The 22,758-nt window shown below is 46.3% G+C and overlaps 1 protein-coding gene across 2 annotated transcripts in view; it reads right to left on the bottom strand.

Annotated features, from left to right (window-relative positions):
* ADAMTS13 (ADAM metallopeptidase with thrombospondin type 1 motif 13) overlaps window positions 1-22,758 on the bottom strand; it is a 447,185-nt gene that overhangs the window by 147,642 nt on the left and 276,785 nt on the right. For both annotated transcript variants that reach the window (XM_069609349.1, XM_069609350.1), the window contains exons 20-22: window positions 8,853-8,982; window positions 8,593-8,775; window positions 1,506-1,685 (exon numbers count right to left, since the gene is read on the bottom strand). In XM_069609349.1, coding sequence (XP_069465450.1) covers window positions 1,506-1,685; window positions 8,593-8,775; window positions 8,853-8,982 — 493 coding nt within the window. The remainder of the gene's footprint in view (window positions 1-1,505; window positions 1,686-8,592; window positions 8,776-8,852; window positions 8,983-22,758) is intronic.

Genomic DNA, 22,758 nt, shown 5'->3' with positions numbered 1-22,758 from the left:
TATCCCCATGTTGCTAGAACCTTTTTACCCAGTTCTGGCTTTTCAGACAACCATATATTGCAAGCTGGGACTTGTAGTTGTACTTTTCTCAAGTAAAAGTAATGGCCTACGGTCCCAGTATGCACAGTTCTGTTTGCACTCTGGGAGAAGACATTAACTGAGGAGGCACTCATTAGCCTCGACGAGGGCTCTCCTTGGTAATGAATGTGCATTGCCCTGGGAGAAGGGGGCTCTTGACCTTCATAGAGACAAAGCACTTGCTGGACTCAAGGTGCTGGGGAAGCACACTAGCCTGAGCGGTGGCACATTACAGAGGCAGGGAAGACACATTACAGAGACGGTTAGAAAGGGAAATCAGAAAGCTAAAGCTTACATTAGTTTGGAGATAGATGGCCTGAGTCATGGAATATTAGTCCGGTTCAAAGTGACTTTGCACTGGTGACACAAACCCTGATTCATGGAACTGTGCAAAGTATATTTTTGCAGAGCAAACTCATTTTGTACTGCAAAAATGACAATGCGCTGACTTTGGCCGGACTTTGCACTGCCAGCATACACTTTGCACGGTTCCATGAATCAGGGTTTGTGTCGGCAGTGCAAGGTCACTTTTCAGCAGTGCAAATTCACTTTGAACCGGGCAAATATTCCATGAATCGGGCCCAGATAACATACTTTAGAAATGCACATTACCTTGGGTTATGCACATACTTTAGGTTGGGGATAATGCACATTATTCTGTGTGCACTGCTCTGGGAAATGCACATTACCTTGGGTTATGCACATACTTTAGGTTGGGGATAATGCGCATTATTCTGTGTGCACTGCTCTGGGAAATGCACATTACCTTGGGTTATGCACATCATTTAGGTTGGGGATAATGTACATTATTCTCGGCACAGTACTCTGAAAAGTACACATTACTTAGGTTGGGGAAGAAGCACTTTATTTTGGGTACCTTTATTCTGTGTGCACTACTCTGGCACATGCACGTTACCGTGGGCTATGCACATAACTTAGGTTGGGGGAGATGCACATTTGTCTGTGTGCACTACTCAGAGAAATGCACATTACCTTGGGTTTATGCACATAATTTAGGTTCGGGACAATGCACTTTATTCTGTGTGCACTGCTCTGGGAAATGCACATTATCCTGGGTTATGCACATAACTTAGGTTGGGGATGATGCACATTATTTTGGATGCACTACTCTGGAAAGTGCACATAACTTAGGTTGGGGACAATGCACTTTATTCTGTGTGCACTACTCTGGGAAATGCACATTACCTTGGAGGAAGGCAATTTGCTTTGGCAGATGCATATTTACTTTGGAGGAAAACTCCACCACTTAAGTGGGGGCTGCAGATTTATTTTGCAAGGGGTACATTACTTTGGGAAATGCACAGTATGGAAACTTAACTTTGAGGGTGCAGGTTACGCTGAGGACCGAGGTGCACATTTCATGTATGGTTGGGACACACACAGAGTATTGTGGGGGTGCACATTACCTTGGGGGGCAGGGCTGCTGGTTGCATGGGACAACTCTCTTGGGCCTGGGAACATGTCGGCAGTCTTCATCTGCGAGGAGCTCTTCTGTGCCGAGCTGGTCCTGCACACACTGCACAATCCTGGCTATCAAGCCTCCTCCGCATGAAGCGCTGCAGAGACCTTCCACTCGGGCTTTCCACCTGAAAAAGAAAGGCGGGGAGTCATCACTGTCAATAGCATGGCGCTGAAGTGTCTGACAAGGACCTCCCAGTGGCGAGACTCAGTGCTTGGGACAGGTGGACACTTTACCACCAGTGTCAGAGCCACATAGAATCTGCAAGATGTGCCCATGCAAGTCTCAAAGGCATGAGACTTATGCAGAGACTACACAACCTTTAACGAGATTACTAAAGCAGTCTGAAACCAGATCTCTCAACACTTAACACCGGCGCAGGCGAGTGAGGGCAAGGACTGCCAGATTGAAAGCATGCTCCTAATCACACCAGCTAGCGATCATATCACATAGGACCAATGCAGCACTCAAAACCCCCGCAAGGCATGGCAGTGCCCACATCATCCTTAACCTTATTATACCGCATTTATTTCACGTGTTATTTTGAAGTTTTTCTTCTGAACATTAACTTTTTATAGATTTTTTTGCTACTAAACGGCCTTTCCAACATATTTTAGAATGTGCATCATCATGTAAAAGCACGTTTCTATGCCATTGTCCAATATCATTGGGGCACCGGATTGCACACATGTGGCATTAGTGCCTCCAAGCAGTAGAGCAGGCATATCAGAACCGCAAACAATATCATTCCATGGACATTCAGATGACATGCAACGTAGATCTAATCAACAGGCACTGCTGTGCCCGATTCCTAGGTGCCACACATGGTACTGAGGAACAGCGCCCTACCAGCTTACACGAACACACACTGAGGACAGCGTACCTGGCTTGTGCGCATGCAGTCAATCTGACAATGACATGGCACAGAGACGCCATGGAGCCCGGAATGAGAACAATGGGGAGCAAACTACAAGTGCCATAATGCAACGGCAAGAATACAATGAATAGGCCATGGCCTATGACCAACTTTCCGCAGTCCACATAATGACTTGAGGTAATGCCACAGGGCATCCTGTATGATATGATATGACATGATAGGTTACTTATAATGCGCTTAATAGCCAGAGGTTTCTAAGGGCGGACCCGGGGATCGAACCTGTGTTGCTCCACGTCGTCTTGTTTCCAAGGCAAGCACGTTGCCCCTGAGCTATCCTCTCAAGTCAGATGCTTCCGTATGCATGGAAGCAGACACACACGTATTCCCACCAAGCAAGGCCCCTGTCTAATCCAAGATGCCATTCCCTGCCAATGCATAGTCATGGGGAAGTATATTGCCTAGCGCCATCGCCATAGTGTCAACTGCAGGGGTGATGTCAGCGCATAGACAAACACATGATGAATGATGCTGGACACACTGTGAATGACTGCAAGTCCACTCTGTAGGACAATGCCCCTCCACCGCAATTGATGCAAGATGCGTCTGTCATCCACATGCACAGATGAGCACACATAGGCCACCTGCACAATAGGATAATATAGATTAACCTCGACAGACATATGGCCATGTCCAACACTGTACATCCTATTTGTTGTAGGTGACTCAGGCCACCCACAGTTACCCTGGTTAATGACACCTGTGCGGAACCCTAATGCAATGCAAGAGATAGCCTATAACGAGGTGCACAGGAGGAACAGTACACGCATTGAGCGCACATTCGGACAGCTAAAGGCAAGATACTGGTGCATCCACCAGACAGGTGGTCCACTCATGTAGAGCCCTGTGAAAGTTGGAACAATCGTCATGATACGCGCTATGCTGCACAACATGTGCACACAATGGAACATACACATGCCTCCAGATGAGTACTATTCCCCCACTGGCTCTGATGGCAAAGACGTTGCAGGTGACAACAAGGCACACCAGGAAATTTGTGGGAAGGTGAGAGAAGGAGCCAAAGTCCCCCTGGGCCTCATGGACAACTATTTTTGATTTCACACATGTGCACCTCTCATTCACAGAATGCACCTAGATCACTACCATTGAGTAAACACTGTAAACATTGGCTGTATCAACAGTGATAATCCATATGCCAGCAAGCTCATCCTCAACACCATCAACATTTCAATGGCATTCCATTTGGGGTCTTGCACTGGTCTAGGAGGCGGATAAGGGCGCATTACCTCATTGCAGGATGCACAGCCTGCTTGCTCCCCATCATCATGTCCATGGGAATCTGTGTCCATAGGGTGGTCAAAACGGACGGCACAGCGGGATGGGGAGGGGAGGACCGCATGGGTGATATGCTGCGCAGGGAGGAGGATTCAGTGGACAACTGCCTTGCATGGGAAGTTGTGGGACTTGACCTAGCGGTGGCAGGCTCCGGTTGCTCAGTGGCAATGAGTTCAGTGGGCTGGACCCATGACTGCATGCCATCAGCAATTGGGCGGGTGGGTTGGTCCAGTGACTCCCCAGCAGTGGAGGGAGGTGCCTGAGTCGTGGGTGGTGCAACAGCATTGCACATGGCCGGAGTTGTTGGTTCAATTCTGGCTGGTGTGCCAGTGCCCACAGTGATGGCTGATGCAGTGCCCTTGGACAGGGGTGTTTTGTGGTCACTCTCCTTCCTGGGTGCAGCATGTTCTGTGGCCTTTTTCCAGATCGACATTGAAATACCGAAAATATAATAATGAGGCAGCAAACACTGCATTTTCTTATTTGAATTTTGAAAAAGATTTTTTTTTTGCACATTTGTTTGCAATTAAATGTGGGGGGACCCTCCACAGCCAAGCCCGCATCGCCCAACTTAATTAATTCCTAACCTAACCCCCATCTATTCAATCATGTACTCACCTGGTGCTTCCTGGATGCTGGCTCTGATCTCTGCCGAACCCAAACCCTCCAGGCCCGCCATGTCCAGAATTTGGCTCACTGCCTCCTCCCACAGGGTCAGCTGCAGCGGGTCAACTGTTCCTTCACCTGTGAACTGCTTTCTCCTGAGGGTGGTTTGTGGTGAGGGTGGTGAGGGTGTAGACTCGTGCTTTGAGGTCGTTCCACCTTTTCCGCATGTCCTCATTGTCCTGTGACACATGCCCAACAGCCACCACCTTGCCCCTGATTTCCGCCCAGATGGCGTTCTTGCGCAGCTGGCTCATCTTGCAATGTTGTGACCCATACAGCTCCTCTGCATAGGTCACCATCTGCTCCGCAAGAGCAGCAAGCTCCTGTTTGTAAAATTTGGTTTCCGTTGGCATATTTCAAGGACCTTCTCCTTGCCTTTACCTCCCGACATGATTTGGCTTTCTTTGGTGGGTGGATGGCACTCCTTTCCCGTGGGATTTCCAATGGATTGTGTTTTTAAAGATGGCTGCCGCCGTTCTTCCCATTCCGGCGATGATACTTTTTCCACTGCCAGTAATTTCGTTAGTGGTAATAAAGGGAAGAATTAATGCCAAATGTACAGCAGTAACAATGCTTCTGCCGATTTTAGATGGAATTACCGTTGGTGTTGTGGTTTTTGGTTGGAATTCTGCCGGCAGAATTACCATTACCGCATGCATGCTCTTGCCTACTCATGATTCGGCAGATAAACTGCCGGACAACACAGTGGTAACAGTAATTCCGCCTCACGCAATTACCGCCGGAATACCTCCAAACTGGTAATGGGACCCATTGTACACATTGTGAACAAGGATCCGGGGCTGGTTGGTGAGGGTGGAACTTGGAAACTCCCCCAGGGGGTTCCACAAATGCAGTAGATACTGTTATTGTGAGTTTATAAATAATAATGTGACAGCCATTCATTATAGTGATACCCTGAGAGTCCAAATGATTTATTTTATAAAATGCCTGACCCAAAATTTAGTGCATCTGCTTTAGCATTCTAGATTATTTAGGTATATGTAGAAATAATCGAATGCAACATTATCTAATGAGAAATTACCACATTTATTTGGTCGAATTTGTTAGGGATTTGTGTACATTTCTATTGATATATAGAGGTGGGATGGGGTAAGTGAATAGGTGAGGGTAGGAGAAGTGGGAGGGGGTCGTGTATCTATTTAAGCATTCTAGATTATTTAGTATCCGCAGAAATAATAAAATGCATGTGCTCCCCCATGAGCTCAGACTCCCCAGCACTTACCTCCTGTACCCTCTTCCTTGCTGCACTTGCACATTCTGAATCCTCATAAGGCATAGTCGATTTGCCCTATTTTCCCTCCACTGCTTTAATATTGTGTTTGTAATGTGTTTCACTCCTTGTTCCCTCCCTTCGCCCTGCGGGCGCTTTGAAACAGTATTTGACTTGCTGTATAAGCGCCTAACAAGCAAACAATAAATAAAATAAATAATTTAATGAGAAATGACCAAATTAATTTGCCAAATTTGTTAGTGATTTTTGTACATTTGTATTAATATATAGATATGGCTTGGGGTAAGGGTATAGGTGAAGGTAGGGGGAAGTGGGGGTTTGTGGGGGGGTCTCCTCCCACATTATTAAAACAAATGTGACCCAAATAAATTTGGTCAATTCTCATTAGGTATTTTGTTCCGATCATTTCATGGTATTCCGATTATTTACGGAGTAGTCAGACCATTACATTTTTACACCAGTGAACACATTAGGACAGGGGTCTCTGAGTCACTTAGAGTGCCCAAACACATCAGAGTTTTCAGGACAATCACTGATACTATAAACCACCCCCATGTTGATTCCCTACAATACAATATATTTTGTGTGCACATCTTAAAACATGGAGTGGATTTGGCTCTTGAGGAATGAACTTGGAGACACCTGCATTAGAGCCATCAACCTCTGTGACTAAGTATACTTAGTTGCAATTCATTAGCGCAGCATACATCTTGACTATAACCTGCACATCATCTATAGTGCAGTGCAACACACATTGTAGCTTCACTGAGAGGTAGCAAAACTCAGCAGCTGCGACACCAGATGGATATCCGCAAGGCACGCTGGTGAACTGTACTAAATACCGATCAAGAATGTCATGTATATTTGGGATTCATTTCACTTATTAAAGGGATCTAAACAGTGCAGCTGCCGCAGAGCACTGAGGAGAGAAGATTTACAAGGAAGACCTAAGGACACAGCCATCAGGAATGGTGGTCGGACAAGTATTACACAGGCAGGGCAATACATTTGGTGGAATTAATCAAAACAGTACAGAGAAAGAAAGATATTAAAAATTAAAATGAAGGTAATAAGGAAGGAAGGGATGCAAAGACAGCGAGAGAAAAAAAGGGAAGGAGAAACCACAGTGATGCATTTTCAGTTTCTTCTTTTCACTCTTCCTTATACCCTCCTACTTACTACTTTTTTTGTGTAGCACTATGAAGCAGACTTAGTGAGGCTTAAACTATACACAAGTAAACAATACAACATGGCAGAAAGGCGAACGGGATGGGGTGGGCGGAAAGTAGGCAAGACACCAAGAGTGGCAGGGGAAGGATAAAGAAAGGGATTGGGGAGGGGTTGATATAGATAAAGGGACAGAAGTAGAGGCAGCGACTGAGGGAGGGAGGGATGGGAATGAGGAAAGAATTGTTGGGAAGAGACTGAACCAATCCCACCCCCTATGCACTTTAGAGTGAGGCACGCTCTATTGGAAGACCTTTACTATCCCACGGGGGCGTTCTGAAGGTCCCCACACAAACATAATATTTTACGCAATTCGGACGTTTAAACATAGTACGCACACATAAGTAGACGCCATTTTAAGCATAGGGTCTGCACAGCTATGCAATATTTAGTGTGTTAAACACAGGCCAGGAGACTAAAGGGGAAATCTGAGCAGGCCCAAGCGTTGATGAGAGAGGCCCACGCTGCTAACTTCCACAGGATCCCTTCTTTGTTCCAAAGTGTTGCCAATATGTTTGTTCTAAGAAAGAATGTGCCCTGCAAGTCCACAAGACGGTACTGGGCACCTTGGTGTACGTGTGATCACAAACTGGCCAGAGCAGCCCTCTGACCCCCAACCAGCCAACTACGAGTTATAGCCCCTGCAACTGCCCCAGTCTTAAAACTCCTGAATTCCGAGATACCAGTTGACCCCAGACCACCGACCATAAACCAATCAACCATAAAAGATCTAAGAGCATGATCGTCCCACCTTTATTTCATAATGACATTATTTGTAATGCGAGGTACAGGGAGGGATACATAACAGTTCAAAAGCGAGGGTGGAAGCCTTGGAAGCAGAGACATGCGATCGGGATGAGTGAAAGTATGTGTGGGTCAGTGTGACTTTGAAACTCCCCCTTTACCAGTCTTTGAGCATACCAGGTGCACTGTATAACGATTGCGTAACACTATTCGTAAATGCAACTAATTGCTTCTTTGGCATTGGTTCCCTGGAGATGATGAGGCCAGCAGACCTCACGTGATGGAAGACAGACGGACTGGGCTGGGAACAATGGCCTGGCATCCCTCATGGAGCAGGCCAACCATGTATAGGGTCGCATGTATAGGAACGCACCAAGCAGCCACGTGCGTTTCTACTATATGTAATGACGTAATCTATGATGCTGTGGCTCCTTTTAAGCTTCTGCTTGTACCCTTTTTCGGAGGAACGTTTCATGGCAGCAGAGTTCTTCGCTGATGCGCCTATTTCTGTAGAAATAAAACTTGTTATCCTTGCAGGAGTGTCATGGACCTTTTTCCCCAGCGGGTTGTATTTTTTCCGGTGTGAGCATTTAGGGGCATGCCTTCAGAATGAGGGATTAATTATGGAGAGACGGATGAAAATGGAGCAACAAATGTAAGAAAGAAACAATGACGAAAATACGAAAAAGCAGAAGGAAGGGAGAAGGAAAGAAATAATGAAATGTTGCCATCATTACTAAAGGGAAAAATGAACACAAAATGGAAGGGTAGAGATTGGTGGAAAGCTGCAATAATGTAGATAAAATGAAAGATGGGGAAGAAAAACTAAACGTAATTAAGAATAATGTTATTGTAGTAAGGAAGAGAAGAAGGAAGAAGGGATAAAGGGCAGGGAGGAGGAAGTAAGAAAGTTACCTCACAGGGCACGGTTCGGGATTGCAAACTTCTGTGACTGCAGGTTTTGATGCAACATCACCACATTTCCATTCTGGCAAAGTCATGACGGAGCCGCGCTCCTCCTTCACACAGCGGACAATGCGCTCTGTCACTCCGCCTCCGCATGTGGCACTACAGTGTCCAAAGGCTCCCACCTTCCAGCTGAAAGAAAAGCATGCCCGTCAACTAGCCACCCGGTTCACCGCACCGCCTTCAAGTTATTCCCCAAGGATCGTTACCTGTAAGGACATGGCCCTGCGTCACAGGGCTCGTGCCGTGAAGGAGGCTGAGGGATGCCTGAACACTGAGTCGAGTCAGCAACAGCTCCAGTGCTCTGGTCAAAGCATGAATACTCCATCAGCCGCCATCCTGCCATGGAAACAGAGAAGGGGACACCTTCAAGTCATGGTTTAGACTTTATTTTCCAATAGACATATTGGAATGTAATGTAATGCACTGTGATTTTTTTCCTATCGATGCACGGCAAATATGTCTACACCCTAAAATTTGAATCCTGACTTTGATGAGGAGTTTACAGATAAATGTGTATCATGAACCCCCAATGGCTCAAATGTGTAAAGTCTATTGTAACTGGCACTATCTGGAATTTCCCAAAATATCCTATATCTGCACTCCGAAGAGTCCAAAATACCCCACATCAAACCCAGGAATCTCACACACTCCTTGCTTGCACCCTGTTATAAGAAGGGTGTTTATGAAATACTATGAGCAATTCATCAATCTTTTTGACACGACACCCTCTTTTATTCCAGATCAGATCTGTCAGTAGATACCTGCTCAAGTGCTTCACTCATCCTCTATGTCCCTGCTTTAAACCCCAAAGATTAAGCACGTGGGCGAGCCTGTGGGTGAGCCTTCTCCGATTCCTGGAACTCTGGAATGTAGTGTTCTTCCACTCTAGCTATGATCAATTCTAACTAACTGCACGTACAGGAAAAACTGAAAATGTTTCTATACACAAGCCTGATGAAATAACAATTGTGGTCAGACATAGGAGACGACCAGAGGGCATGTCTGAACAAGATGGTTTATTAAAGAAATAAAAGAAAACCTCTTCTAAACCCTACTTCTATGGTGGATTCTCTACTCTAGAAAACAACAAACGGGTGCTTGTCAAGATTTCTTTAAAAAAAACTCTGTCCTCTGTCAAAAAACCTACCCTATCCTATCATCTGCCCTACCACTACAACAAAGAAAGAACAAACAGGTTAAGCTTTTAGCTTAGTGTGGAGAGACTCCCCCTGTGTAAACCAGTGGTGGCTGGTTTTCTCACTACCACTAAAGAGCTTTCCAGGTCTTGTAAGGGTGCAGAAGGAGGAGACTGACACGCATGTGGCATAGTGATTGCTATAGACTTTTATTAGCCAAGAAGAAGGGTTTCCCTGCCTCATCTTGAATACTAACAGGGTTGCCAGAATGTCCTTACAACTTAAAGAGTCCACCGTCCTGTGCCAAAAGTCCCTATCTCTGTCCCTTACACTTAAAACTAAACTAAAGGTTGTGCCAATGTTCTTGGTCCAGGAGAATGGCTCCCTTCTTCTGGACTGGATGGCACAGTTACTGGTTGTGATTTGCATGGCAAGTTCTTTACCAGGGGGAATGACTCCCTTCCCCTTGTCCCAGTATGTCACAAATTCAGGACAGCCAATCCTATAACACTTTGTATCAGAAAGTTCTCCTTTCTTTCACTCCAGGGGGAATGCCAAATATTCCCAGCACATAAACCTATCCTGCCAGGGGTAATGACTCCCTTCCCCTGGCCTTTTGGTTTGATATCTGGCTTTCACTGTTTCACACGCAACACCAGAAGGAATGACTCCCTTCCACTGGCTGAAGGTTCTGTGGTAAGCTTTCTCAATTGTCGAGAGAATTACTCCCTTCTCTTGACTGCAGGTTTTCTTTAACCTGGGGGAATGACTCCCTTCTCCGGGCTTCTCTGTGCCTTTTTTTTTTTCCAGATGTAAGACTATCTGGAGAATGACTCCCTTCTCCTGAGATATGTTTCACAGTCCACTTCACACTCAACTGTACCCAGGCTAATGACCCCCTAGCCCTGGTTTCCTTTGTTTCACCATTAGGTTTTTCAGCAATGCAGTTCATGCACCAGTAGGGTCCTCGATCCAGACTTCCCCACTATGCCCACTTGGCTCTCTGGCATGCCAAGTGTTGCCACGAGGAAGAGGAATCAGCTTTCTCTCTTGCTTTCTTTTGTCATGGGTCCCAGATCTGTATTTTTTAATTCAGTTTGCGGGACAGACTTGGTTCACTGGCCTGCCAAGTACTGTCACGAAGAAGATGATTTGTAAAGTTTTTGTTAGGCAAGATTGTATGTAGTAACCCTGTGGGAGGCTACACCAGCCTTGTCCTCTTGGCAATAGGGAACCCAACCTTTGGTATAAGTCTGTACTATACAAGTTGGTAGTGTGACTGAGCAGCCAGGCTTATCCCAAGAGGGGTCAATGTGAGCTGTAGGGTTGCAACATAGAGTTTCACGGTGACAATTATCCAAATAACACTTATACTCAAGGTTTCTTGATTAAATAATTAACAGTCAGTTTTAAAATAAGCCTTCTTTAGAAAGGAGCAATTGGCAACAATAAAAATACACTTTAAAATACACTGCTTCAGTTTGATACCCTTTTGAAATGGCACACAGGTATTCCTACACCCTGAGGTGACTTCAATAGCTAGGACACTGTGGACAGTAATATATCACTTTTCACACTTAAATGGTAATACTGACGTTGTGGCAAAAAGGAAAAGGTTAGGGAAGGAAATAATGGTTAACAAGTTTCTCAAACAGGTAATACTTTTGAACCTCCTAATGCAATGTAGATTAACCCTTTCCCAGCTATACAAGTAAAGTATGAATGACTTTTTGGAGGGACAGTTAAAGACAAAATCAGAGGTTATAAGAGTCTTCAGGGCGGCAGGACAGCCAATGTCAATTGAGAAAAGTCTAGAGGACCCGAGGAACTTCTTGAAGGTAGAGGTAGGTAAAAGTCTTACACAATATTAAAGAGAGTTTTGTTGTAAAAGAAATCACTGTTGGGCCACAAGCTGGGAGGCGTGTGAAGGGCAAAGCTGGAAGCAACTCTGCCAAGGGAAGCAAATGCTACACACACAAGATGTAAGTACCCTTTAGTTCACAGTACCTTATGTCTGAAGAAATGGTTCCAGCAGGCTTCTGTTCCTGTTGTAGTTCCTGCAGATCCTGTCGTTCCTGGGCCTCAGTCATGTGGACAAGAGGGAGGACATCTGGGGACTCCTGCACTATGATTCGAAGGTCGGCAGCAGCAATGGGCACAGTTCAGATCAGCAGCACTTCGCGGTTTCAGCTACACGCAAATAGCAACACCGCGGTTTGTGGACTTTCCAAGCTTCTGGGATCCAGCACTCTGTTGGGGTGGCTCAGGCTTGGTCAGCCCTGCTTCGAGGGTGTCCGGAGGATCTTCATGGAGCTCAGGTCTGGCTTAAAAAGAATGCACTCGATTCTGGTGTTCCTGTCCCCTGGCACTTAGTTCCTGCAGCAGCAATGGAAGGGGAGAAGTCGTCCTTTCCGGGCTTCTCTAGTCGATGTCGAATTAGGAGCTTCAGCACAGCAGCAGGGCTTCACCGGGCAAACCAACGGTCCAGGAGGCGCAGCAAGCTTCTCTTCCAGTTTCTTTCTTCGGTTCCTTCGTCCAGTGGTCGACTCTGACTTCCTTGCAAAAAGCCTCACCTTTTATACAAGTCATTCACATTCATTCGCAGCCTAGATGTTACTCACACAGCAGAGTGGCTGAGCTCCCAGGACAGCCAGCTGGCCAATCACCTTTGGGTGCATTCCTGTAACCAATGAGACTAAGCACAGGGAGTTTCGGACACCTCCCTCACTTCCTGCCCTGCCAGACACGCTGGTGTCAGAGGCGGCTTCACCAGTGAACCCCGCCAAAAGACAAAATGAACAAAGGGACCAAACCTGGTTTGGCACACAGAGTAAATCTCAAGAAGGACCCTTCCAATAAGAAATGGCAAAAAAAGAAGACAGAGGCCATTTTGACAAAATGGGCACCCTTGGGTGCTATACTGCAGCTGCGAACGCAGCCCGCGGTAAAAACACACAATGGTAGGAAAATGTAAAACACTGCCACCAGCTATTAATTGTAGAAAGCGTAACATAGAAATGTTGCAAAAGAAGTTAGACAAAGGGGATACTAAGTAACCCCTCCAGCACCATTGTAAGACAGTGTGTGCTGAGTCTATAAAGAGGAAAATGTAAGTAAAGTCAATTTCACCTTACTACTCTTGGAAACAGTAGTTATCCAAGAGAATGTATTTAAACCTTAGCAGAAATCCAAAGGATTTCTCTGTGACACTGCACTTAAGGTGCTGTGTGTCACAATGTAAAAGGATGATGCCTATGGAGTTTGTCAGACTCCAAAACCAAAAGAAACACAGAGTTCAAATCAAACAAAAATGCACGAGAGAGAGTGGGGAAAAAGGGTCTCACTCTCTTCAGGATAAAAATGAAAAGTCATGAAGTCCAGCAAAAGATCTGGGGTTCTCTAAGGTAGAAGGGAATTAGCACATTTCTGAGAATAGAATTCTCCCTAACTGTTTTCTTGATGATTAACCTTATGGTTAGGGGTCTTATGTGTACCCCTATTCTCCTTACAACTCTCACTGCTTCTCTCTGGGTCAGCAGTTACATCGCAGCCCCAGACTTGTGGACTTGTTCTTCTGGTGTGGTTACGCGGTATCGAAGACCCTCTCGTAAACCCACTGGCGAGCCCATTCACTTCCGTACCTTCTGGGATTTCTCTGGTGGGTTCCGGTTGCCTCAGGGACTGCCTTTGCACAGGGCTCTTGTGGCTTCCGCAGGCTTCTCCTGCACTGCAGCGGCTCTGCAGCCTCTGCCTCCCTGCAGTATGAGTACCCGTTACAGATCGCAAGGTCCACCTACCCTGTGAGGTTGGATAACTGTTTTGCCAAGTGTTCTCCGGTGTCGGACCCGGTCAGGATGCATTCTGCTTTTCCTTGGCATTCCGGTCTGCAGCCACTTGTATACACCACTCTGAGCCACTTCCTGGTCCTCAGTTCCTCCTGGGACAACTGAGACCTGTTTTTAAGTGCTTCCTTGCCCTTTATTGTGCTTTTCCATGGATGACTGGAAAGCTCACCCACGTTCCACTGAGTATTCTTCATGCTTCCGCAACTCCTCCTCATCCCAGTACATGACCTAGACATCTCCCTTGGGTATTTCACAATCTTCGTTGTCTCAGTATGTATCAGACATACAGATTTACAAAGATACTTGGGAGTAGTAGGTAGATTACTGGGGTCCCTAGAGTATGGAGGCATGTAAGGGGTGGAGTGAGGGGTATTATACTGTGTTCTTCCCAGATGGTCATCCTTGTGCCCAGAGGGGAGTCTCTCCCCATGAGATCCTCCCAGTGTGCACCACCGCCAGGGGGACTATCGGGTAGCAGCCTCACGACCCTGGCCTCATTGGAAGAGGCTACCCCTCGCGGAGAAGTGACGACATCTCTGGATTAGTCACCTACCCTTCCCCTTATGTGGATGTCTTCCCCATCTACCGCAGCTCTGGGTAGTTGTTTGTATACATGCCCCCCCGCCGATGTTAGTGTTCCATTTCCAGATAGAGGGGTTTTCCCCTAAACCCTTCCTCTTCCCAAGTGTGGAAAGGGGAGAATTTAGCTGGGGTTTTATTGATCACCGCAATCAGATTTCGGGAGCTCAGTGCCAATTAGTGAATACAGAGATCCAAATGTGGCCCTCATGACCCCTACCCAACTCGCAGCCGGAAGACAGGGAAATGACAGATGCTCATCACTCCTGGGCCCTTCATCACCATTGTCGATGTATCGCAGATGAAAGAACCGTTTCTGTCTCAGGCAGCCATTCAAAACATACCCGACTGACAATACGGAGGAGGCGGAGTTATCAGCAGTCGAACAGGCCGACTGATTATAACTGATGTCAGTGATGGTGTCACTCGCTACAGCCATCTCCCAAGCCCCAAAATCATATTGTATAAATAAGGAAAGTTTTCCTGCCTGGCTGCTGTATCCTATCACAGACAAAAAAAGTGCCTGTTTTATTATATGGCTCAGAATCTAAAAACATTATAAAGCAAAAAACCTGGGATAAGTTGGCGAAATTTTGGCAAAGCGATTTGCAACTTCTGAACTCTGTTCCCGTTGCGATTATACGATTTGTTAGGGCCTGGTCTCCCTATCCACACGTTATAAGTGGAAACTCTGTATGCTTCTAAGAAAATGCATTCTAGCTCCAAAAACAAAAGGTTACTTGAGATTCTTGCACTATACGTTTTTAATGCCTCACATGACTTCATAATAAAATGGAGAACTACCGTAGTCAGCATCATGGCGGAGACAGGCATCACTCTGCACCTTCTCGTAACAAATCCAAACAGAGCTAAGATTAAACTTCACCAGCATGACTGGATTACTACGCTCCAAAGTTGTAACGCTTACGTTGATTTTAAGGCCAATCCATTTGAACACAAAAAGCTGCACACTATTGCTAGTTATCTGAGTAGAAGCCCACCAGCAACATGTAGATGCTTGTATGTAAGATTTAGATTCAATCTATGGCCTACTAGCGATGTTCTGCTAGACGTGGCATTATTGACAAGATTGACAATGTTTGCAGATTCTGTAAACAAATTAATCAACCTGAGACCTTGAAACATCTGCTGATAAGAGTGCCCTAAACTTGCAGATAAGCAGAACTTGCACTTAAGACCACATTTTAGTGACTTTCTGATTCAAAACTCAAGCCTAGTGCGACAATGTATTTTTACTACTTCACGCACTGCCGTGAGAATAGCCAGAGTGAATTTCCTAAATATGCTGCATTTAGAGAATGACGAATTTTAATTCAAATATACTCGTCTAAGCGTACATTTTAATTGCTTTTATAAATTCATTTATGAATGCCTTTGTTTTATAAAGATTCTAACAAACTTTCATTTAGATGTAATGTTTTGCTATATTTTTGATGTTTCGTCGATTAACTTGGTTGTTTCATTATGATAATTTTTATTGTACAAGAAGACATGACAAACTGTGGAAACTAAATGTGCAATCAGAACATGTAATCATTTTAAAGAAATGTTTTATAAGAGTTTTGTAAAGATTACATTGAAAGCTTGAATTTATTTAACCATGACAATAAAAAAAAACAAAGATGGAAGCTATAGGTGCACTTAGGTGAATGAGGGAGGGGGATACAGACTTCAAATACATTGGAAGGACTGACAGCCTGAGTCAGCTAAAGGCAGGCAGACTGAGCTTCCAGCATGGACATTTCATACCCTAGCCAAGGACGAGCAATGATGGAAGGTCCCAAGTTCACCAAGACAACCAGATACCTGCAAGGAATAGAATCTAAAATCCTCATAATTACAAGCAGCAGAGCTTCCTTTCATGGTCGCTACACACGTGACCAGGAAGAACAGGACAATGCCTATTCACTCAAGGTAGATGGAGCAAAGCTGTTCCCATCCAACTAGAGGTGGAAAGAAACAAGCGCTGCACAAAGTTAACAACTAAATGTACTCTCTCAGGCTTAGGTGATCAGAGATGGTAACATGATGGAACACACAGCACCTCTGTGTTGGTTCTCATCGCCTTGAAACGGTCCACCCAACCTGGTAGCTGTCCAAGGTACCAAGTCTGGGAAGACACGTTCTATCCAATCCTAAGTTTCTTTTCCCGTTTAGACATATAAAGTTGCAGTGGGCAATAGCTTCTCTACTTCCCTGAAACTTTGTATTTGTTGGAGGTAGAGGTGGTCCAAGGAGGAGCCACCAGATATGGTGATCCAATAACCAGACTAACCCCTACACATTGCATATGTAGTTTCCCTAAACTGACAATTCCACAACCCTGATAGGTTTTGGGGGATGTACCCTGTTTTTGTACGTCACTCATGAGTAAAACAGTGTGACATGTCTGGAGGACGAGCACTCTGGAAACACTATGCTATTCTAGTGTGATCCCTGTCATTTTTGTTAGATAATAAAGACAGTAATTTCTGCCCTATGGTTGAGTCTTCCGTTCTTGCGGCAGGGATTTTATGGGGGCCCCAAGTATCCTTTTGCTTATAATTGGGGTGACTGCGAGAGAGCCTCTGAAGTAGCCTCTTCAGGCAAGCCGGGGAACTCTGCTGAGTTAATTACTGTATCCCTACCACTGATGTTAAAGGTAATTGGGATCCGGGGGTATACCTCTTGGTCTCCATGGATGCAAGTGATTTTCACTGGTCTTTCCAGCTGTATCTCGTCCACACAACCAAGTCCACTCTAACAGTGCTTTGTTTGCTGCCTGATTCGATCAATGCTGACACAGGGGTACCATTGACCTTAGCTGGTTCATGTGTTTGAAATGGGGTCGAAAGGCAGAAGCAATTACTAACGGTTTCTAGAATCCTCTCCTCCGATGTGTTGGTTTCTTCCTACTCCTCCCCATCCATCCACCCAATCTCCATGGGTTCCTCCTTTTGATTTTTGGGACAGGTTTTAGCTATTTGTCCGCTTGCGCCGCAGGAGAAATGGGAGTTAGTGGTGTGGGCCCTTTCCCTTCTTTTGGTTTGGTGGGGTATTTTTCTCTAAAGGGCACAGGTTTCTTTTCTTCACTCTTCTCAGGTTCTCGGCCTGGTGGTTTGAAAGGCTTGACACCCTGTTTGAGAGGCGGTTTGTATTCTTTAGGAGCGGTTATATGTGGGATCTTTTTCGAGTGCCTTCTCCTTTATGCATGGATCTTAATTGCTTAGAGGTCTGTGCGTGGGCTTGCACGGTCTCAATAGTGCTATTAAGCGTAGGCTTGGCGAGTGGTCAGACTGCATGCTGTAAAAAGGTGGGTAATACATTTACTAGTTGCTCTAGGGCAAGGGCCTCCATCACCTCATACAGAATTTTCTTCCCTAGCCATTGGGATAAGGTGTTTTGAACTCGAGCTCCCAATTCAAGTGGTGTTTCATTTGGGCCCAACTTGATATCCCTACATTTCTGTCAACAGAAATTATCAGTTTCGCCCACCCTATGTAATAATCCCCACTTGATCTCGTCGAAAGAGGTGGTTCCAAGGGTTCCATGTGTTAAAATCACTGCAAAATTGCTGTGATTACAAAATATCGCAGCAAAAATGTTGTGGTTTTGCCATCACAATCCATGTAAAGGATGCAGAGGACACCCCCGCAACCCCCGGACCCATTATACCATTTAAAGGGAGCGGGGGACACCCCCGCTCCCCTTAAATGGTATAATGGGGTACACCTTTACCGGGTCAAATCACAGCATTTTTTGCCGCAATTTTTTGTATAGGTGCCATTTTTGCTGTGATTTTATCACTGCATACCGTTCCAAGCGGGTTGAGGTTCTGATAGGAGACTTGTAACTCTCCACATAGCAAGGGTACAAGATAACAGGTCTTGATTTTCTTGCTCCAATGGAACTTTCTAGCTAGCCTTTTGAGAAAAAAAATGAAAATGTCTAAGATCCTCTCCTTCTTGGTAAGGCTGTAGAATACCATGGGGAAGTATGGATCTCTGTTGGATTAGTGAATTTTTCTCTAAACCCTCTTCATGTCTTAAATATGCCTCTATCTGGTGGTTCACGAGGTGTTCTAATAGGGCCTTTATGGGGTTAATCTCTATTCTCCGGGTTATAGGATTCATTATATTGAGAACTCAAGTCCTTAGAGGCATCCCACTCCCCTGAACTTCCTTTGTCTCTGTGCTCAGCCTCTGACTTGTCAGAAGATTCACTCGGAGTCTTGGGGGCAATGATACAGGGACCGCAACTTCTCTTCAGTGGTTTCCTATTCTTCTCCCTCCTCCGAGTTACTCAAAAAGGTCTGACCCAATGGGCGGTGTCTTAGGGTCTTCTTCGATTAAACCCTCTGAACCTACAGGGATAGATTCTTCTATGTTGTTCCCCCTCTCGAGATACTCTGATAGAGGGGAAGTTAAGGGAGTTTATAGAAGGTGAGAAGGGCTGGGTCTTTCAAGGCTGGGTTTGATACCTAACAGACCAATAGGTGGTAATGTCTTTCCTATCCGGTCCACACACTTTTCAGGGTGCCTACATTATTTATCAGGTGGATCACTATTCCACTCCTGACACCATATGTAAGGGTGCATAAGGAGGATACTGACACACAGGTGGCATAGTGATTGCTATACACTTTTATTAGCCAAGACAATAAAGAGAAAAACAAACTTTCCCTATCTCTAAGAAGGGTTTCCCTGCAGCAGCGTGAATACTAACAGGGTTGTCAGAATGCCCTTATAACTTAAAGAGTCCACCGCCCTGTGTCAAAAGTCACTATCTCTGTCCCTTACACTTAAAACTAAACTAAAGGTTGTGCCAATATTCTTGGTCCAGGAGAATGAATCCCTTCTCCTGGACTGGATGGCACAGCTACTGGTTGTGATTTGCATGACAAGTTCTATACCAGGGGGAGTGACTCCCTTCCCCTGGTCCCAGTACGTCACAAATTCAGGACAGCCAATCCTATAACACTCTGTATCAGAAAGTTCTGTTTCTTCACTCCAGAGGGAATGACTCCCTTCCCCGGATGAAATGTTCTCAGCACGATACTTGCTCTGCAAGGGGAATGACTCCCTTCCCCTGGCCGCTTGGTTTGGTGTCTGGCTTTCACTGTTTTGCACACACCACCAGGGGGAATGACTACCTTCCCCTGGCTGAAGGTTCCATGGTCAGCTTTCTCAATTATCAAGAGAATGCCTTCCTTCTCTTGACTGTGGGTTTTCTTTACCCTGGGGGAATGACTCCCTTCCCCAGGCTTCTTTGCCATTTTTGCAGATGTGGCACTACCCGGACATGACTCCCTTCTCCTGGGATAGTGGTTTCAAGGTCAACTTCACAGCGAACTGTACCCAGGGGGAATGACTCCCTTCCCATGGTTTCCTTTGTTTCACCATTAGGTTTCTCAGCAATACAGTTCATGCACCAGTAGGGTCCTCGGCCCAGGCTTCCCCACTATGTCCCACTTGGCTCTCTGGCATGCCAAGTGCTGCCATGAGGAAGAGGAATCGGCTTTCTCTCTTGCTTTCTTTTGTTGTGGGGTTCAGACCTGTATTTCTCTATTCAGTTCACTGGACAGACTTGGTTCACTGGCCTGCCAAATACTGTCACTAAGAACATCATTTATAAAGTTTTCTTGATCAGTGTCCTTATGGTTGGGGATCTTTTGTGTACCCCTATTGGGGAACCACTTCTCCTTTTGGCTCTTACTGCTTCTCTCTGCGTCTGGGGTTATATCGCAGCCTCTGAATAGTTGAACTGTTCTTCTGGCGTGGTTATGCAGTAGCCAAGACCATCTTGTACCCCCACCGGCCACCCCATTCACTGCAGTTCCTCCTGGGACTTCTCCAGTGGGCTTGGTGTGCCCAGGACACTGCCTTTGTGCTGCTTGGGTCTCCCATGTCTTCCTCAGGCTTCTCATGCGCTGCAGTGGCCCTGCAGCCTCTCTCTCCCTGCAGTATATGTACCTGTTACAGACCATGTGAACCAACACCCCTGCGGGGTTGGGTTTGGTTTGTTTTTTTATTTCTAATGCGTGCCTGACCCGAAGGTATCTGGGCGCAGTACAAGGTAATGCAAGTTACTTGGTTACAGCAGACAAGAAAAACAAAAATTATACACTACAATATCATAGTAACATGGGTGAGATTAGACTATACAATCAGATATCTAACACAATGCACAAATTATAAACAACATTTGCTTACTGCTTTGCCAAGGGTCCTCTGGCATAGGACCTGGTTGGGATTCCTTCTGCTTTTCCTTGGTGCCCAAACTGCAACCGCTTGTATCTCCCGTGCTGAGCTGCTTCCTGGTCCTCGGTTTCTCCTGGACCAGCTTAGACCCATTGTACATCCTTCCTTGCTCTTTATTGTGCCTTGCCATGGATGACTGGAATGCTCACCCACTTTCCACTCAGTATTCTTCATGCTTCTGCAACTCCTCCTCGTCCCAGTATGTGACTTATACATCTCTCTTGGGTAGGTCACAATCCTATTCATCTCAGTAGGTATCAGACTTACAGATTTACAAACAAACATGGGAGTAGTAGGGATGTTATTGGGGTCCCTAGAGTACGGAGGTATGTATGGTGTGGAGTGAGGGGTATTATACTGTGTTCTTCCCAGGTGGTCGTCCTTGTCCACAGAGGGGGAGTCTCTCCTCATAAGATCCTCCTGCTGTGCACCACCCCCAGGAGGGTATCGGGTAGTGGCCTCACCACCCTGGCCTCATGGGAAGGGGCTCCCCCTCAGGGAGAAGTGACCACATCTTGTGATTCGCCACAGTCTCTTCCAGACCTCGGCTTGGTAGACTGGTTCCAGTACAACAAACTAAGGAAATGTCTCTCAGCTTTCCTTTTGGTCAAACCAATGGCCTCATCATTTAGTCAGAACAGGTTCTATTTTATCCCGTCACCAGAGAAGAGTCTTCCTGAACCTCCTGACCTGGGTAGGTTAATATTCGCACCCAAATGTTCTTTCTTTTGCTATTTGTCTCTCCTGGATTATTCACACTCTTAGCCTTTCGTAGGATATGGGCCTGCTCAGCCCTGCTTGGCTTGTCCCTCCTCTCACCCCCTTGTGTGTATCCAGTTTCTCAGCCCAAATGGGCTACGAGCCTGCTTAGCCTTAATTTGGTTGTCACTGCTCTCACCCATCCTGGGGTATTCGGATCCTCAGTCCCATGTAGGCACCAGGTCTGCGCTTCCCAGCTTTCGTTGTCATTTCTCTCACCTCCTCGTGGGGTATTTAGATCCTCAGCCCCGGATGGGCTATGAGACTGCAAAGCCCAGCTCTGTTTGTAACTTCTCTCACCCACTCCTGAGGTATTCAGTTTCTCAGCCCCAGGTGGGCTGCGGGCCTGCACAGCCATGCTTGGTTTATTGTTTCTCTCACCCCTTTGTAGGGTGTTCAGCTCCTCTGCCCTGTGTGGGCTCTGTTGTGGCCTCACCGCCCTCCACTCCCTTCTCATATGATGCTGCACACCTTCTCTCCAGCGGCGGTGCTTGTCAGTGGAGGTGGTCTCTCTAGCCAGTGCGTACCCTTGCTTTCGACTTGGCTCTGGTAGGCAGGGTTGGTTCTTCCGCATTGCTTCTCCCTTCTCGAGACTTCGGTGTCAGCAAGACAAGATGCTGATACATCTCTTTTCCTTTGACTTTGCTTCCTTTCTTAATCAGCCCGGGCTCATCAAGGTCTCTGCCTGCATCGAAGCAGAAGCATTCCGCTAGCTGCCTTGGGCCCCCACCCACTATGCCAACTGTGTGGCTCTCAGCTCCTCCTGTGAGGGAGAGAATCCCAGCTCTGCACGTCTGTGCAAGCCGGCCTTTCTCGCACTTGCTCTTTTGTGCAGTCCAGTGTATTTAGGTTCCTCCCAGAAATGGAAGGAGAGATTCCATTGGTTCCAGTTTTCACAAAGAGGCAGCAACAAATACAGGTCAAAAACCAAACCATCCACTTTAAAGGGACACTGTACATGATTTCCCTGTTCAATTCCCATATAACCAATAAAAGGAAGTGGAATAGAATCATTACTTGGCAATCCTCGCCCCCAAAGGGGATGTCACCCCCAGTGGGATACCGCTTGGGATCCCACTTGCCCTGCCCCCTAGGGAGGGCATTGCGTAGCAGACTCAGCTCCCTAGTCCCAAACGGGGTGGCTCCCGCTTGGGGAGAAGGGATGAAGACTAAAAGTAACCCCTCTCTTCTTTCAACTTCAATAGCGGTCTACAGTGAGGTGTAGCTTGGGGCTCTTGGTACAGAAAGCTCAGGACCAACATCTGGGCATACCTGCCCCACCTAGGGTGACTTACGCGACACTGAAGAGCGATGAATTGATGGTTTTGAATCAATCATAATCACTGGCACTCCTCTGGGCAAGCCTCCAAAACACCGTTTTTCGAGCTGCTGTGTCTAGAGTGCATAGCAATGCCTCACTGATGAAGCCCAACAACGAGTGTGAGGTGCTACAAGCTCATGAACCGCACTCAAGGAGGCCGAACACATGAGCAGAGAGTGTGAGGAGCATGGGTCGCAAGGACAAACTATGTA

The sequence above is a fragment of the Ambystoma mexicanum genome, chromosome 8 (assembly GCF_040938575.1).
Source record: "Ambystoma mexicanum isolate Mex_15411 chromosome 8, UKY_AmexF1_1, whole genome shotgun sequence".
Classification (NCBI taxonomy): Eukaryota; Metazoa; Chordata; class Amphibia; order Caudata; family Ambystomatidae; genus Ambystoma; species Ambystoma mexicanum.
This window is presented reverse-complemented; position numbering and strand designations above follow the sequence as displayed.